The following is a 19,469-nucleotide window of genomic DNA, read 5'->3' on the forward strand; positions in this document are numbered from 1 at the left end:
CAAAAAGAATTGTCCTAAAGCCAAATTGGATATAATTCCACACGAAACATAAAAAAGGGGGTGGACAAAAGTACTGGCACCGTTCGAAAAATCATGTGATGCTTCTCTAATTTGTGTAATTAACTGCACCTGTAACTTACCTGTGGCACCTGACAGGTGTTGGCAATAACTAAATCACACTTGCAGCCAGTTGACATGGATTAAAGTTGACTCAACCTCTGTCCTGTGTCCTTGTGTGTACCACATTGAGCATGGAGAAAAGAAAGAAGACCAAAGAACTGTCTGAGGACTTGAGAAACCAAATTGTGAGGAAGCATGAGCAATCTCAAGGCTACAAGTCCATCTGCAAATACCTGAATGTTCCTGTGTCTACCGTGCGCAGTGTCATCAAGAAGTTTAAAGCCCATGGCACTGTGGCTAACCTCCCTAGATGTGGACGGAAAAGAAAAATTGACAAGAGATTTCAAGGCAAGATTGTGCGGATGTTGGATAAAGAACCTCGACTAACATCCAAACAAGTTCAAGCTGCCCTGCAGTCCGAGGGTACAACAGTGTCAACCCGTACTATCCATCGGTGTCTGAATGAAAAGGGACTGTATGGTAGGAAACCCAGGAAGACCCCACTTCTTACCCCGAGACATAAAAAAACCAGGCTGGAGTTTGCCAAAACTTACCTGAAAAAGCCTAAAACGTTTTGGAAGAATGTTCTCTGGTCAGATGAGACAAAAGTAGAGCTTTTTGGGCAAAGGCATCAACATAGAGTTTACAGGAGAAAAAAAGAGGCATTCAAAGAAAAGAACACGGTCCCTACAGTCAAACATGGCGGAGGTTCCCTGATGTTTTGGGGTTGCTTTGCTGCCTCTGGCACTGGACTGGTTGACTATCAACAAATTTTGCAGCATAATATAGGGCCCAGTGTGAGAAAGCTGGGTCTCCCTCAGAGGTAATGGGTCTTCCAGCAGGACAATGACCCAAAACACACTTCAAAAAGCACTAGAAAATGGTTTGAGAGAAAGCACTGGAGACTTCTAAGGTGGCCAGCAATGAGTCCAGACCTGAATCCCATAGAACACCTGTGGAGAGATCTAAAACTGGCAGTTTGGAGAAGGCACCCTTCAAATATCAGGGACCTGGAGCAGTTTGCCAAGAAGAATGGTCTAAAATTCCAGCAGAGCATTGTAAGAAACTCATTGATGGTTACCGGAAGCGGTCGGTCGCAGTTATTTTGGCTAAAGGTTGTGCAACCAAGTATTAGGCTGAGGGTGCCAATACTTTTGTCTGGCCCATTTTTGGAGTTTTGTGTGAAATGATCAATGTTTTGCTTTTTGCTTCATTCTCTTTTGTGTTTTTTCATTTAAGACAAATTAAATGAAGATAATAATACCAAAGAATTTGTGTTTGCAATCATTTTCAGGAAGAAACTGAGTATTATCTGACAGAATTGCAGGGGTGTCAATACTTTTGGCCATGACTGTATTTAGTATTTATCAACTTGTGCATTAATACTAAAAGGTGTGCGGGCCCTTTCTGAGGTTTACTCTTTCTACACACAGCTGTCCTTGGCCCTTGTCACCATGTGTGATTGTACCAGTCATTAAGAGTTTACCTTTGAGGAATAGTTTAGGAGCAGGTATCTAATTACTTAACACTCCACATTTCTTAATATCAGTTAAAAAAAATAGATACATTACAAAAGATTACACAACAGAGGAGCAAATCGATCCAATGCAATCCTAATTCAGACTGAATTCTTGGAAATTTGCTGAACTTGGCAAAATTGAAGAACTTGCAATTCGCTGTGCCTTGATCTCCAAAAATGGCCACTATCATTTTATTGAACGCAGGGGACTGCATCAGTCAGAGGAAGCTCATGTGACCGTGGGGATAGCAGGGCATGCATCCTCATAATATCTTATTGGTATCACATCACATCACATCATAAAGTGCAGTCAATCATGAATAACTATAGCAGTCTGTATAAAAGCAGAAGCAGGGAATGCAGGAGCAATTTTATGGGGAATCTGGATAGCGAAAGGATGCGACAGCTCACAGCAAAAGAATTGAGATAGGGACAGAAAGTAATAAAACGCTGAAATAACAAGAAACATAAGGCTACATTGACACATTGTGGCTGCAGTGCATTTTCCTTATTATTCAATCACACCAAAGACGCATAATTTTGCTGCAATTTTCAAAAACTGCTGCAAAATAATGAAGTCATGGCAAAAAACGCAATGCAGCCACAACGTGTGAACGCAGCCTAATGATCACATGTGTGTGACAACAGTAAAGAAGGTTAGTTGGTGAGAAGAGCGTCATACACATTTTCAGGGCATTTGGATGCTGTGAAGTGCTCTCAATTCACTGCAAATTCAATCTTCTAAAAAAAATTCAGCAAATCTGATCGATTTGAATTTTAAAAGATTGTCTCATCTCTAGACAACGGCATACTTAGTTCCCCACGTCGTGGTGCATTTTATACTCTTGCATCCTATATAGCTGTTTATTAGCACTTTCTTTTACATAGTCCTCTGTGAAAATCTGTACGCATTTTTTGATCAGCATTGAACTCAAAAAGAAGTTAAAAAAGTACAATGTCCTCTATGGATGGGCAAATATTATAGATGAAATGCATCAATCACTACTCCAGAAAGAAGTCCAAGTGACGTCAGAAAGGGGCTGAACTAACGAATATTGGTTCTGTACATATCACTGTCGAGTGCACTTACTGGAACACTGGAAGGACTCTTTTCCCAGGAGAGCCTTTTCACACACCAAACATGGAACCACACCTGAGAACGTGCCTGGGACAAACTGATGTCTGCTCACCTTCTCCTTTGATTCCTTGATTTTAGACTTTTTGGAGAGAAAAAAAGAGAAATAGAACTAGCAAAAAGAGAGAATAAAGAGAACCTAGATATATATACTGATGGTAATACAAGAATGTAATGTTTATATAAGTATATACAGTTCCAAAATTCAACTCCTTCCTCAGGTACCTTAAATCAATGGATTAATACTGGTAATGGATTATCAATGGCTAATGATCAGGACAATGGTTCAATAACAGCACAGTTACTACTTTGTAGGCGGAGTGCAGGTGAAGAGAGCAAGAGAGACTCCAGTGCTCACAAAACTCCAGGCACTTGTTATGGCAAATGTATCTGCTGCTATAACAAGACCCTTACCTATCTTGTCCCAATAAAATACCTCTTATGTTTTAAGAGAATTTTTGTTTGGGCCCCTTATTCACCAGGACCCTTGTGCGACCTCTTCTAGCCATATAGCTAATCTCCTGCCTCAATCTTAATACAATTAACGTACAGGATCCAAAATACTAGATAGTGAAGTAGACATAATTAAAGGGTGGTCCATCTAATGACAGAACAACAGTGGTAGCTAAATAGATGTGTTGATATTGGTAAACCTCCAGATCTTGCTGTCGGGCAACCATGAGGTTCTGTAGATGAATTCCCACAAAACTGCATTTTTAGTATGTTCATTGTTCAACCTGCCTGTCGCCCCCCTTTCCTAGTGAAAAGCTCATTGGTAAATATTACATGAATGTGCGAGTCCGTACTAGTACTAGCAGTGGGTGCTGGCCCCATACACCATTGACAGCTTGGTCTTGTATAAAGCAGTCATGGAACATGAAGTCAAATAGGTAAATTATTATCACCACGGGTAAAGATGGGACAATCCAAACTGCAGCAGAATATTCCGCGTGCCGCATATACCCACCTTGTTTCTCACAGATCGCCTAATTTTGCCAACCTAAACACTAGACGACATGCCATGAAAGTTGGACCTCACCTGACCTGCCAGACAAAGCAAACAGATACTTCTCCAGTTTGGGTAAAACCCTCTAAAGTGGGGTTATTAGACGATTGCTCTCTTTCGCAGAGCCAAGATGTCGGGTTGTAACTTCTACCCGACCTATTATAAATATGTTAGCTCTACTTACAATAGTCACATTTTACACATGGAGTCTAATGTCTCAGATGAAGCACCTACATAAGCACAGGCTTTACTGATCTGGACACTGAGGACATATGAGTCAGATCATATAATAATGAGGGAAAGGAATCCATCCATCCATGCACAGGCAGTAATGAGATTTATCCATCATCAGTATTACAATGTTATGTTAATTACATTTCCATGAAACATGTCAGAAATGACGAAATGCCAGAGGCCAACATTAAATATCCAACAGGAAAAATAAGATGGGGAAGACAAATTAGATAATACATTATACTGCTGACGAATGTATAAAACAATTAGGTCTAAATAAAGCACTGACCAGTATGGGACTCCAGCCAGACAACCACAAGTCTAAGAACACATTTCTAAGTCAATTATTTCTTATTAATGCACCTTAGTGAGATAAGCCCTATAAAGACACCACTCATTAAGGATCTAAGGATCTGTATTGGGTTTTGTCTATTTTGTTAAAAAGGTTGTCCATTGAAAAAAAGTTATCGCCTATTTACAGGGACCCTGGAACCAGCACTATTTGGCAGAATGGGGGAACTTTTATTCCCGTTAGAATGGAGCGGCAGTGCACACGGTCAATCGCCACTCCAGTCTTTATGGGGCTGCCCCGTATAGCACTCGGGGTTTCACCAGCAGCTCTATAAAGGATGACTGGAGAGACGATCGGGCATCAGACTTGCAGCTCCATTTTGTAATGCGGACAAGAAGTTTCCCATTGGGTATAAATATCAATCATCCTGCCAAACGGTAGGAGTCCCAGAGGTCAGAAGTATGTATGTACAGTTAACCATCTACTATTTGGGAGCCTATACCTTACTGACTAACTGTATAAGGGTTGAGGTGGGAGAATAGCTAGAGGGGGGACAGAGGTGGTCAAACAAGGATCCTGGTGCATAAAGGGTCCAAAAAAATAAAACCTCTTACACATAAGTAGAATTATAATGCCACAAGAGAAGAAAGGGCCCCTATTACATATTTTGCACTGTGGCCTGGAAGATTTACCCTAAACCTAACAATGGAAGTGTTTATTATAATTTGGATAATATTTTTTGTATGCCAAGGCAGACACATCGCACATTTACTGTCTGGATTTGTGGGTGAAAAATCTACAGAAAATACATTTACCATTAGGCCATGTGCACACATTGAGTATATGGTCAGTATTTTACCTCAGTATTTATAAGCCAAAATCAGGAGTGGAACAATCAGAGGAAAAGTATAATAATAGAGACACGTCACCACTTCAGTATTTATCACCTATTCCTGGTCTTGGCTTACAAATACTGAAGTAAAAAACTCACCAAATACTCAACATATGAATGTGGCCTTATCACCACAAATTATAAGCCATTTTTTTTTCATGTCCTGTCTCTCTCCTAAAAGTTTCTGTGGTCAGTGAAATGTTGTGCATGTTATGCTCTTGTTGCGTACTAGAACTTTACTTAGTATATTATAGACTAGACTGGTATTCCTTAGGGACACCAAGTGCTTATATGCGTCATGGGAAAAATATGCAAATTAGCTCCTTCCCAAAAAGAAAAAGCCATTTCATTAGTGCCTCCCACTAGAAGGAGCTACTCTTCAAGCTTAATATTTGCATTGCTCACAGATCAGTAATGGTATGTTCACAAGAGTGGCAGAAATTCCTACGTCTGTCCTATACATTTGCATGGGGTTTGCAAGAATCTATGCATTTGCTGCAGAGGCAATCAGATGTTAGGTATGGGAAAAATCCTGGCTAAATAATCAACAAAATAACAAAGACCAGTAAACTGACTCCAATAAACCACAGTGTCCCACCGTGCCCCCATGTCACACATTGGAGGAGCTGGAAGTCACCGTTGATTTTCTTTTGACCCCAAAATAACAACATTAAATACATAGAAATTGGAACATTTAGTCAGTCTTTGCAAAATAATCACCTTGTCCTTGTTCTTATTGCGGGTACTAGACATCCGGCTCCTCAAGAAGCTGAACGTGCGGCTCACTTTGTTCTTCTCACATTCCGGTTTTGCAGGGGTCATATACCGATCCCATTCCTCCTCTTCAATTCTGGAGAAATGGAAGTGTTTATTGCAAACATCTCACACATATATATTATTGTCTGATGGATGAGGTGCAGGTTGTGTGCGCCCAACATCTTGTATAATGCATGCTGTTCCTTCATAAAGGAATTATGACATGGTGGAGCATGGATCACTCCAGTCTGTTCTATCTACTTTCCAGGAATTCCCGCAGTGTTTGTGTACATGGCCGAAGGCCTCATACACAGATCCAGAAGGGCACCTTGCCACATCCATGGATTAAGAGAGCGGTGAGCATTTCTTCCAGTGATATTTAGAGGCTCCAAGAACTCCTTTAATAATATAACAATCAGGAAAGAGACATGAAGCAGAAGCAAACATTGGTAGAGTGGTAAATATAGTAGGGGCAACTTCACCAGGATTATGGCACGGCATACGAGGGACCATAGACTGATACTGAACACATGTCTGTATAGACAGAGCTACACATCTCTACTACTGTAGGGCTATTACCATTTCAGACATTTCGGCTATGCTCAGACATATACCATTTACACCTGTGCTCAGAACTCGGGTGTCCTCTCCAACCTGCTGAGGTTGCCGATGGCGGCTGCCTGCATTCGGGGGCAAAATGAATGGTGAAGTGGGTGTGCATAATTGTTGCCCTTTCAATTCATTCCAATGGGACTTACAGAAACAGCCCATACAGTCCGACTACCAACTAGGTCCCTAGTTCAGGACATAGCTGACCTAGAGAGGGTACAGAGAAGAGCGACCAGGGTTAATCAGGGAATGGGTGGACTGCAGTACCAAGACAGGTTATAGAACTTGGGGTGATTCAGATTGGAAAAATGAAGGTTAAGTGTCAATTATATTACTATGTACAAACGTATGGGGGGAGAGTAGAGATATTTCGAATAAACTTTTTACACCTAGGCCTGCAATGATAAGAAGGAAATCCTCTACGTCTGGAGGAAAAAAGGTTTAATCGTCATTACAGATGGCGATTCTTTACTGTACAAGTAGTGAGACTACGGATTCTTTACTGCAAGAGCAGAGAGACTACGGAACTCTGTCCCCTGATGTTGTCACGGTGGATTCACTAATTAAGTTCAAGATTATGGTTACTATATTCTGGAGATAGAACATTGATCCAGGGACCTACTCCAATTGCCTTATGTGGATTCGCAAAGCAATTTTCCCCTAATATGAGACAATTGGCATCTGCCTCATGGGGTTTTTACCGTCTGGAGCAACATGTAATGTTATAGATTGAACTCTATGGACTTATGTCTTCTTTCCCTCTTAAATATATGAAACGGTCTTCTGACAGATTAAGGAACGAAGGATCAGGATTATTAGATCTTACTACACCCAATAATAATAATAATCTTTATTTATGTAGCGCCAACATATTCCGCAGCGCTACCCAATCCTTCTATCTGTTCATTTTGGAGAGGGTAATCTGAGTCTTATACCCCGTTCCCAATTGAAAACACATGCATGCCTGGACAAGAATGCCTGTATAAGAGGGAGTCGGGAGAAGTATCTGTTAAAATAAATTGAAGTCTATGGGCGCATTGGCCATATATATTGGGAACATTTCCAGATGCCTATGACAATCTCTGTGCCAAATGCTATGTGAACTTTGGCTTATAGGGAACCGGTCACCAGATTCCTGCCGCACCAACCGTGGGTGATTGCATACAAATATATTTTTTGCAGAAATGGTCCAGTGTTTCAGAGAAAATATGCTTTAAAGATCTGGCCGGGGACAATATGCAAACATGAGATTAGTCCGGTGGCAGCACTTGCGACTTTTGGGATTTCCAGTCCAGTTTTGCTAAAATGGACAGACCTGTGTGGGACAGGGGGCGATGCCACATTTCTTCAATTTCATGATGAAGCCAGAAATCTTCCAGCCTCTTAAAGAATCTATTCATTATTCTTAATGTCTAGCTATCCTAAGACTGGCACCGAGAACAAATGATAACTGTCCATGTTCCTCATGTTCTGCTATAGAGCGGCTGGAGCAGAATTATGTGATGCGATGGTGAGCAGACATATAAAGTAAGGTAACACGTACAGTTAATGACACATTACATCATTAGATTTTTGGAATAATCATCTGTATTGTTATCTACCATGGCTGCTATTTCTGGAATTTCCATTATGTAACAAATACCTTCTTACTGAAGTCACTGCTATTCATGAGTAATACAATGGAGAATACCAAGGAAGATTTTTGGTCCCAACTTTTCGGTATGTTAATTTTTTTTTCTATTTGTTAAAGATATACACAAACATGTATGTGAGCCAGTCTAACTATAGGAATGATTTTATGAAAAAGACTTCTAATCAGGGGCGGACATATCATTGGTGCAACCAAGGGCCTGAGAGGTAAGGGAGTCCATTTCCACCTCCAAAGCAAGTGAACATTTGCATTAGGCTGTAAAGTGCCCATACAATGTTCTTGCACAACGGCCCTTTTCGGCTTCTATCCGCCAGTGCTTATAATAGTAATCTGACTACAACATGATAGTTATTGAGACATTGAATACATGCTGAACTTGATGCTAAGCATATTCAGCCTTGAATTTTTGTTTTTCTTGGAGTGGTTTTATTTTTTTGTTCCTTTTTTTCTGCCTTTTTCTCTCTCTTTTTCACCTTGTTTCTTTTTTTGCTCCTCAGCATAGGCATGAGTAGCCAATTGCAGATATTTTCCCCTATATCATAGTGCAACGCAATACAAGCAAAAGAGCAGAGAATTAAAAAAATCCTTGCGTTTGTGCAAAATTTATCAAACACCTTGTGCCATTTTGATTAATTTGCCAGAAAATGGGCTGGCACAAAAAAAAAAAAAAACAACAATCAACCAAGGCAGAAAAGTAACTTAAAATAAAACCTGCAAATGACGAATGAGGTTCTAATGCCAAGATGACGGCGGGATTATCGGCCCTAAGCTACCAATGCCGTTTCCACTGTGAAAATGCTACAGGATGTTCCACAGGCTGAAATCCATGGTAAATATCTGCAGAATACACGGACAGGTGGCAGATGTCGAATAGTTTACGCATCCACAAAGGATGTACTGTAACCATCTGAGTGTAGGTAAATTAGACCAGCCCGGTATTTAGATTGTTGGCATCCTGTAGTCAACAGAGGGCTCTTGTTACAACATTCGGGCTTGAATGAAGACAACTTATGGCTACCATAGATGATTACATACCATATTCCACCAATTTCCTCTACATGCCCAATGTCACAACCGATTACAGTGTTGTAAGGTAACAGCATTAATACTGGGAAAATTACTTGACTCTGATATTACTATACCTTTTTTCTCTTGACTGGTCGGGGAGGCTGAAAGCCCGTTCTACAAGATAGAGGAAGATTATTTAGGTATCGTAATAGCTAATTCAATCGTTAATAATTCATCCTCCACCATGAGATCTCGGACATCTTTTAGACCATTTCACATTAAATCACAATAATATGGTAAATGTTAATATATAAATCAAAAGAAGATAAATGGATTAGGGAACGCATGCCAAAACCTGCACCCATAGGTCCATTATGTGCAAGCAGCTCTCAAAGAACGGAGAATGCTCATCCACGACACAACGCTAAAATTCACCGACTATACAGTCCAGGAATAATAACCGTAAATGAGTGGGTGCGAGAACATGCATTATGCTGGTATAAACACTGATCATATTGCGTTGTACTGGGTTGATAAACATTTAGATTATTCCCAACCAGCCAAAAGAAACACCAAAACCAGTTAGTGAAACACATCCTAAGAGCAGAGCTACACATTTAAAGAAAAACTGGCAGCTAGATTTCCAAATCTTGATTCCTGTGTCGATGGGGTAACATACAATACACTGCCCCACTGGAAACAATGGATAAAAGTAGATAGTAAAAAATACCCCATCGGTCAAAGTACAACAAGCTGCAATAAGTTTAGTAAAATATTTAAAGAGAACCCGTTACCAGGAAAAAAAATTAGCCGTTTTTGGGCCTTATTTTATTCTCACTGCTTCCCTGAATATTCAGTTTTTGTTTTATTAAAATCCGATAGACGGATCCAGAGATATGGGCCTTTTTTATACAGTGCAAAATTTTATGGTTGCTACCAGTGTGGCATGGCTGACAGGATTCTCTGGGGGCGTGTCTTAATATAGTTCTGCATAATTACCTTGGGAGCCACGCCCTCTTTGTAAAGACAGTAAAGAGTAGCACTAGATAAAATGGTCTATTAATCTGGAACCGTACGGCAGATTTAAAAAGAAAAATCATAACGGGAATATAATCTCCAGGGAGAAATGGTAATAAGACCACAAACTGGTCACTTTTAACCTGGTGACAAGTCCCTTTAAGTGTAGACCTGCCCTATAGAAGCACACAAAGGTTATCCCACCACCTGTTAGAGCACTATCAATTAACCGGCCACCATGACACCACTGCAGTACTTACTACCCGGGTGAAGGAGAGATACTGATTTAGACAATGAAAGTGACTGAAGAAGTGAACGGCCACTGAAACTGAACACAGCATCTACAAGCAGGGATAGATTTTAATGCAAACATTTGTGAGCTCTTGCAATTAATAAAGCAACTAAAGCAAGTTTACTGTCAAGTGAATGGGGCCAGAGATATTAATAGAGTACAACTACTAAATGCGGCATAGAGGAATGCGTGCGTCCAGACGCTGCAGAGCAAAAGAACAAATGACAGAAGAGTAGACTTGGGATGAGGAGGATGGGGTGAATTACCGAAAATTACCTTTACAAGTAAGAAGTGAACCATCTTATCAATGTGTAGGAACTATTGAAATGACCAAACTACCTACTGGTTTATATTACGTACAAGTTCAATATTACCCCAAAATTGTAAGACACATTAGTATTATTTCACATAACACGGCTTACGGTTAATTACCTGCGAATACTTGGAATCCAAAGCAGCAAGAAGGCAACAAAAAACATTTTATAGTTCAGATGTGAAACATTTCTAATATTTTTCTTATTACGACTATGTAAGTAAGCATGCCCATACGTTTAGATTTTTAGCACTCCTATGTGCCTTTTGTTTGGACCTTTTTTGTCTGTTTTGCTTTCAGCTACATTTAGCAGACATGTCTGTCCGCCCACATCTAAAGATTCTCACTTTTGCATGTCAGGACTTTCTTTTCTTCCATGGCTGTACGAGCTTGGTGAACATTCAATGTGGTTTATTGCTTTTTTAAGGAAGATTGCCAAGATTCTCCAATATGACCCTGAAGTTGTTTTTCTGGCTATCCCAGATGACAATAACACTCACCGTCGCCAGGTTCTCCAATGGAGAGGTCACGTGTCAAACGCTGCTTTCCAAGAAAGTTTTTGGGAGAGGAATAAGAGTAAGAGCGGAATCTAAGACCCGAGGACAAGGGATCCTGGAAAAAGAAATATTTTGCCTTAACAGTACCGTGAATATATACATTTTAGAGCTGCATTAAAATGTTGATTAATTTATTTGATGCATTAAAACAAGGAAAAATTAAACTCAAAGCCTGTGAAAGAGAAACTGCGTTACCTTACTTTGAAGAAGGGGTAAAGTCCCTGCTTGTCTATTCTGAAAATCCCGCTCCGTGATCCCCTCAGACGAGTCCAGCTCATCAGCGCTGTTCCCAAGAAAACCAGATGAATCCTCTTGAGCTGGAGACTCGGGACTTTGATATCTGCTGTAGGTTCCCTCACCTTCACTGTCAGCATCAAGGCCGTCTAAGCTGGAACTGAAGGAAGGAGGCGCTTCTGGTCAATGAAATTATGGACACAAGGCTAAAATATTTATTAACATAGAATGATATTGTCACCATAGATGAAAATATTATAGTATGGTTCATATCTAAGGCCGGCATCAAAGACTTGGACTGGAAATAGAATTTTTCTCCTGAAATCTAGTTTTACGTTCACCTTCTCCATTACATATTTTTATAAAATAACCACATTTTCCAATACTGAATGTACTAACAATGAAGTACAGCTCTTGTTGTACTCACAGGCCGATCTGTGCACAGCACGGTATAGAGAGGAGAAGCTGAGCAGAATGATATATAGGTTTGTTGGAAAAGATTCAGTATAAGGCTACATTCATTTGTGTGACACATCCATAAGTTGTCCATATTTTTATTTTTAACAATGTGTGAGATCTAGGAGACTCAGAGCAGGTCCTATTCTGATAAGAGTTTGCAGTCCAGAATTAGACATTCAAATCCATAAAACAGACACAGATCGGAAGGATTCTGATGTGCTTCCATCCGTATCCAACAGATCTGCGAGTCCAATGGGCGGTCCTACTAGTGACTGACAGCTATCTCTGGACGTCCAGTCATACAATGCAGACAGTCACTGAGCAGGACCGCCCGCTGGACTCATATGGGTACAAATGGCATGGATGCCAATGAAAATAATGCAAGTATTCCCATGAAATGTAGATTGATCTGATGAGTTCCTCCTGCTCTACAAGAGCCTGCCTGCAGATCACATGCCATTTTCAACATGACAGGTTCCCTTTAAGACTTAATGACTGTCCTATAAATGTCCGCCATCTGAAGACAGTGACACTCCAAAGAATAAAATTGCATACAATGATGATCGACACCTAGAGGGTTATTCCCATCCTGTAAAGTGATGGTATGTGTCTATCCATGGTATGCCGTTACTTTATAGTAATGGAGGATCTGCCCTCTAGGACCCCTACTACATTTGAGATAAGTTGCTGCAGTGCTGGTTTATCCATGGTGTAACCCCGCTTCTCCCTGCATAGGGACGCCCCAGCTACCCAACAAGGGAAATGAAGCTTGGTTCAATTTGTGGAAACAAACCAGGTTGCAGCTCCCCGCACAACTACCGTAAGTGGTGGGCGATACCTTTGCAGGAAAAAAACCAGTGACAAGGACACTGCTTAAATGCAACGTTGCAGCCCCTTTATTCTCAGAGCTATTATTTCAGCTAACAGAAAAGCGAACTTGCCTCATACTCTGTAGCCTTTACATTGGGCAGCATAGTCTAATGACAGATCTATCTTGAAGAAAAGCAATTTACTTCTCGTTACTATACCCCAGTGCCATTTCTGTCACCGAGGAGGTATAAGTCGTTGACAGGCTTGTGTCACAATAATGAATAACTTGCAAGCAAGCATGTCTAATAATCCGCACCCTTCATTTGCCTTTCTAAGCGTTTATAGTCAAACCTACGGGTGACAAGAGCAGGTAAATCCAGCTCCGTCGTTCTGCACCTGCAGGGAGGATTCTCCGCACAGAGCGCATTTTACATGTGTATAAATGTATACAGGTGAGCTGCCTGCCTCCTAAATTACTCCTATGTAACAACAGTCGCACTCAATAAGGAGAGTTCTTCTGAATTTTGTTAGTCAAAAAACGTGGTTTCTTTATTGTGAACAAACACCAAAATAAAGGTATCACCGCAGTGTTTCAAGGTAACGTTTCGACCCACAGGGTCTTTCTCAAACCTTACTGAAACAGAAAACAAAGTATACAAGGTATCACAAAACATGAACAAGTAACATATAGTATTTACAAAATTAATATCTAGTATATGTACAAATACAAGGTCCCTATCTATATGCAATATGTGTTATGTCGCCATGCCGGTTGACAGGAAGACAGCATTGCAGGACCCGACAAGATACTTAAGGAGATGCATGAGTGAGAAGCATCAGGGTAGTCCTTGGACGTAGTCATGGAAACTGTGCGGCGCGAGCTGCAGAAGAGGGGCGTACTGCAGGAATAATATCATACAGAAACCAAGACTATGGTAAAATCAACCAGTATTCAATAGGATATGAGTATAATGGTCAGGTAGGCAGAAATAGTATCGGACAAACATAATACCATAATGCAGTGATATAAGTTAGGGTATGAGATACCCAGGTGGTGGATGCTGGTAGGGGCAAGAAAATGACAGAAGCAGGAGACTGAGGCAGGAAACTGACCTTATGATAGTAGATACCGAGCAGAGGGCACATATCCCTGGAGAGGTGCAGGAGTCCCGTTAGGGGCTATGGGAAAGAATGCCACAGTGGTGAATATGACAATGGAGGCTATGAGTACAAAGCAGGGGAAGGGGAAAACAGCGGAAACAGTTACCTGTAACTGGAGAATGACTGGCGTCTGCGGTGGTGGTGTGTGTGGGACCCGGAAAAGAGGCGCTTTTTGTGCCGGGCGGCAGGAAGTGCAGGGCATGGGGTGCGCAGGCGCACTGTGTAGTGCGCAGAGAGAGGTCTGGAACGCTTGGAAAAGACTAGCCAAGTTGCGCATGCGCAGTGTGCACAAAGGGCGAGGGGCGGGGATCGCAGTGGTAATCGTCTGCGCAGGAGCGCAGAGTAGTGGTGAGACATGGATTGTGAATGAGAGGACACAGAGTGCCATACTCCCCATGCAGGGATAGCTTGGTATGATGAGGAGAAAACGAAAGGTCTTAGGCATAATGTGCTGGGAGCGCTGGTGGTACATAGTAACGAAAAGAGCCTGCTGGGGGCTGGCTGTATGAGACCTAGTGTGCAGGACTTGAAACTTTGGGCAGGGACTATATGTAGAGGAAACTATAGCTTTGTATACAACGGAGAAAGTGTGTGTAAAAGATGTGTAAAAAAAGGGGATGTGTAAAAAAATGGATGAAATGGAAGATTAGATGAAATGAAAAAAAGGATGAAATGAAGAAATATTCAAATAATGAAGCTAGAGGGAGCTGAAACAATGGGAAAACAATGCAACAACCTACTGCTGAAAATAAAAAATGCAGTAGAAAATGAACATTATGAAAAATAATGAAAATAAAAATAAAAAATAAAATAATAAAATAAGGATGATCAAAAAGTAATGAAATAAATTAGAAATAAATAAAATTATGGAAAAAATAAAAATAAAAATAAAAATAAAAACTAAAAAATAAAAATAAATTGGAAAAAAATTAGAAAAATTTGAAAAGGTATGCAAAAATTGTAACTGCACAATGTACCATACTCACCCTACGGGGAAGGCAGAGGATTAGTGTGTCTGGAAAAATAAAGTAAAGTTTAGTTGAAAGGAAAAAAGGATCGTTTATCCACCACCTGTATGGGTATAAAGGTCAAAATTCAATGACAGTAATCAAAATTCCATTACAGTAATATAAGTATGGTTACTTGAATGTGAGGTCCAGTTCTCGATTAAGGCCTCTTGGAGCCAGTGTTTGAAGGGTATAAATCCAGTAGGCCTCTCTTTCCTTCAATCGTTTGATGTGATCTCCCCCTCTTCGAGGCCTCTCAACGTGCTCAATCACTTGCACTCTCTTGTTACTTGTTCATGTTTTGTGATACCTTGTATACTTTGTTTTCTGTTTCAGTAAGGTTTGAGAAAGACCCTGTGGGTCGAAACGTTACCTTGAAACACTGCGGTGATACCTTTATTTTGGTGTTTGTTCACAATAAAGAAACCACGTTTTTTGACTAACAAAATTCAGAAGAACTCTCCTTATTGAGTGCGACTGTTGTTACATAGGACTATATTCTGGAGTATCCCTCCAAGTTCAGTCTGCACCAACACTAGCGAGAGTGCACGTCTTGTCCTGTACTACGATGCCTCCTAAATTACTTCAACCAGCAGAACCAGAATTTATTTTTATCTTATATTTTTCAATTACACCACCAATACTACACTGTCAAAGGAACAAAAGATGGGCACGAATAAAGAAATATAAACATGGAAATGTCTTTTTAGAATGCATCGATCCTGGGAAAACCAAGCCAAAACTTGATGCCACCAACGTAGCACCTTCCAAGCCCAATATAAGACATCACTCCATAGTTCATAGTAACACAGTACATGATCACGGACTAATACAGTTTCCCAAAATAAAGACTCAATAGAAAGCTTAATGAGTGCCTGTCGTTTCTGATAACATATCAGAACAAGGTGCCATGTGTTTGTATATGAGGAATAATGTTATTTTTCCATTATATGACTTATATTCTGCTTGTTTCACCTATTTCTTACTTATCGATAATTGGATTTTCCTGACCCACGACTACACCATGGAGAGACGATCAGCCCTGATGGACAGTACACCTACAGCTTTTAAAGGTTCTCTAAATGTGTCAGTGGGACACCCTATGAGCGAAACATGTAACACACCACCACAGAAAAATAAAAGAGTAAGAAGTGAGGGAGAAACAAAAGGGTGCTGTCGTGGGTCTGGACAATCCAAATACCATTAAGCAATTATCATTTTTCCCTTCCCCACAATAGCATCATGGAGAGATTACAGAGGAATCCCTAAGGAGGTACCACTAATTGTAGGACTTTCCTCCCAAAAGAAAGCTCATCAGAGCTATAGTGCCTAAAAAAAGGTGAAAGGTGACCACATTGCTGCCCTACAAATCTGCTCGAGAGAGAGATTCCTCTGCCCAAGATGTGGAAACAGCCCTGATGGAGTGTGTTTTCACGTTTGTAGGGGGTCCAGACCCCCTGACGTGTATGCCAGTGAAATTCACATATTGATGTGTGATGAACTCAAACCTCGCCACCTACGACTTACGTCACTATTACGTCAGAGAGATCACGTGGTACGGTCTCCTCGCTTGACCCAACGTGCCATTCCGCACACCCTAGGAACACGCAAGATCAGCTTGGCACAGTTTTACACATACACTCCCAGTCCACATGGGTCCAGGAAGGCACTGGGAAGGGGGAGAAGGTGGCCCACACAGCCGATGAGGTGGCCCCATAGTCGCTCACAAGTCACAACCCTGCAAGCTGAGAGGCCCCATTCACTAGCACCAGTGAATCAGAGCTCTGCCAGCCTGGTAGGACTGCCACCAGTTCCTAGATAGACATAAACCGGGTCTGTTAACAGGATAATATCAGGCCAGAAACCAGCCCTGGTAGCATGTGACATTAAAACAGAGAACATGTAAGTGTGTATGCGTGGATCGACATAAAGCAGCCCAAGGGTAAATTATATATTTAATTGTCTTAAGGGCACACTAGACAATACACGATATACACAATTGTTATACATATACTATGGTCAGATTCAGATATGCAAATACAGGTAAAGTACAAAAGATATAAGCAGATGCATCATGTCAATTACCAGTTTGTCTTTTGACCGTGTGAGGGGCATGGTCTGCCAGCTGGATCCAGTTCCTTCTAACACGTTGCTCAACATGGCCCCCCATTTAGAAGTGAACAGAAAGCATGAGAAAGAAAGAGCAAGAGCACAAGGCCTTAAAACAAAACTTTTATCCCCTTGGTCAGTCACTCCTTTCCACCCCTGGGATGGGCATTATTCCCCCTTCCATGGGTGTTTGTAGCTAAAACTCCCAAAACCTATGAAGAATCACAACTTCCCAATGGAAGGTCGTAGAGTGTCAGTTCTGGCTACGACCCCGTTACACTTGGAGACCAAACATTGTTTTGCTACCTGGCTTCTACTAGCTGTTCTCCCCACTCTTGAGTGCTAGAATGGATTGAGACTCTGGAAGGAGTTTGGCATGTTCCAGAGGTCTTGAAAATGAAACCGGTGTGTGGCTAAGACATACAATAACTCCACATTCTTCTTATAAAATCCTACCTAACTGGAGGAAGTTTGAATGAAAAAGTCAGATAGCGTAGGCTCTACAGGTGATCATCCTGTATGAGCCTGGATACTAGCTGGTGGAGCTGGACCACCTGCTGATACAGGTGTCCTGTACAGCTACACATTCTGAAGAAGGATTGTAAGCGGCTTTTAAATCCCCCCATATTCTTCACATGACCCATCTGGCAAGAAACCCTTCTGATGTCCCCTGGCCTCTACCAGGACCCTGAAAGAGAATAGAAAGAGGTAGACTTTCTGACACTCCCAGTATTGTAGAAGACACCTCATAACGTTTAGGTTGTGAAACTCCCTTTCTTTTTCATTCTTGGGGTTATTGCAGAATGAAAGGAGGAAAGCTGTGTCAGGTTGAAGTATGACTATCTGGAAGGAAACTCATAAAGGGTTGGTTTGCTGAAAGAGACTGCAATGGCTGATGTAAGAGCTACTAAAAGGACAGTCTTAATGATTGTGCATTCTTGATAATGACGCAAATGGGGAGCTAGACCCTTTTCCAGCACCTTTAGTGGGAATTCCAGAATTGCTGACCAGGGTACCAGATTATTTTTTTTTTTTTAAAGAATTTAACCCTAAAAATTTTAGGAATTTCCTCCAAACTCTAGCATAAATAGTAGTGATTCGCTCCCTAGAGTTTATTAGGATATAGATTAAGTTTTTGGAGAATCACACTTTTAAATTTCTGCTCCGTCCCCCAGCATCTCCAACCTCTCCACTCATCTCAGCTGAAGGATTTGCCTTCAAGCAGAAGATTGATAACATCAGAGAAAGCTTTGGCCTACAACCCCTCTTCCTAACTACTCAGCCCTCCTCTTCCAAAACCAACTTCTCCACCATTACAGAAGATCAACTATCCGCTCTACTCTCAAGATCACATCTCACCACCTGTGCATTTGACCAGATTTCAGCCCACTCCACTTCATCCCAAACCTCACCAGTGTCTTCATCCTAACCCATCTCTTCAACCCATCACTAACAACTGGTGTTTTCCCCTCATGCTTTAAAATATGCCTCAACCACACCGATCCTCAAAAAGCCCTCTCTTGACTCATCCTCTGTATCTAGCTATCACCCCATGTGCACAAAAAATGCGGAATGCATTCTAAATGATAGGATGCATATCTATGCGTTTTTATAGCGAAAAAACACACAAAAAACGCGAAAATTCCTGAACGTGTGCACATACCCTTAATGTGGCTGGAGACATGTCTGACAGGAAATCTGCTGCCTTTACGATAGTTGGACTGTTTGCAAGCAATTGATCCCTCACCCCTGATTTCCAGGCCTTCTTTAGAAAGCTTTCTGATTTCCTATCTAACGGGTCTTTCAACAGACCTGCATCATCAAAGGGGAGTGCAGTATTACCGGTTACTTTATAGAGACCACAACGTTTATTTTAGGGACCTGATCCCTGAGACCTCTGGCTTGAGGGGATATTTCCAGTGGCATAACTAGAGTCTGATGTGCCCCGATGCAAAATCTGGACCTAGGGCTCCCCCATCCACACACACAACCCTGTCCTTCCCCCCCCCCCCCCCCACATTAGTCAGATGTATTGGGCCCTTGTAGTGTTCTAAAGCTTAGAAGTACATACAAATCGCCCCCCTCCATTATGTAGTAATGTCCCCCCCATCCCGGTATATATGTCCCTCATTCAGACATAATTGTTTCCCATCCTGGTATATATGTCCCTTGTCCTAGGCCCCATCTTGGTGCTCACAGATCTTCTGCTGGGAAAAACCACCCCAGGTAGGACTTCTCTTTTCTACCCAGTAGACGGCAGGGAATTGTAGGTCTCCCTCAAGGACAGG

At 41.3% G+C, this 19,469-nt stretch overlaps 1 protein-coding gene across 7 annotated transcripts in view; it reads right to left on the reverse strand.

The window, feature by feature from the left end:
- The window catches only part of ARHGEF28 (Rho guanine nucleotide exchange factor 28), a 272,157-nt gene that overhangs the window by 61,343 nt on the left and 191,345 nt on the right, over window positions 1–19,469 (reverse strand). For 5 of the 7 annotated variants that reach the window (XM_077287657.1, XM_077287675.1, XM_077287666.1 and 2 more), the window contains 6 exons: window positions 11,597–11,795; window positions 11,345–11,456; window positions 10,500–10,580; window positions 9,357–9,396; window positions 5,919–6,048; window positions 2,730–2,856 (listed from right to left, as the gene is read on the reverse strand). In XM_077287657.1, coding sequence (XP_077143772.1) covers window positions 2,730–2,856; window positions 5,919–6,048; window positions 9,357–9,396; window positions 10,500–10,580; window positions 11,345–11,456; window positions 11,597–11,795 — 689 coding nt within the window. The remainder of the gene's footprint in view (window positions 1–2,729; window positions 2,857–5,918; window positions 6,049–9,356; window positions 9,397–10,499; window positions 10,581–11,344; window positions 11,457–11,596; window positions 11,796–19,469) is intronic. The other 2 variants (XM_077287684.1, XM_077287712.1) reach the window with 1 other exon arrangement.

This window comes from Ranitomeya variabilis, chromosome 1, assembly GCF_051348905.1.
Source record: "Ranitomeya variabilis isolate aRanVar5 chromosome 1, aRanVar5.hap1, whole genome shotgun sequence".
Classification (NCBI taxonomy): domain Eukaryota; kingdom Metazoa; phylum Chordata; class Amphibia; order Anura; family Dendrobatidae; genus Ranitomeya; species Ranitomeya variabilis.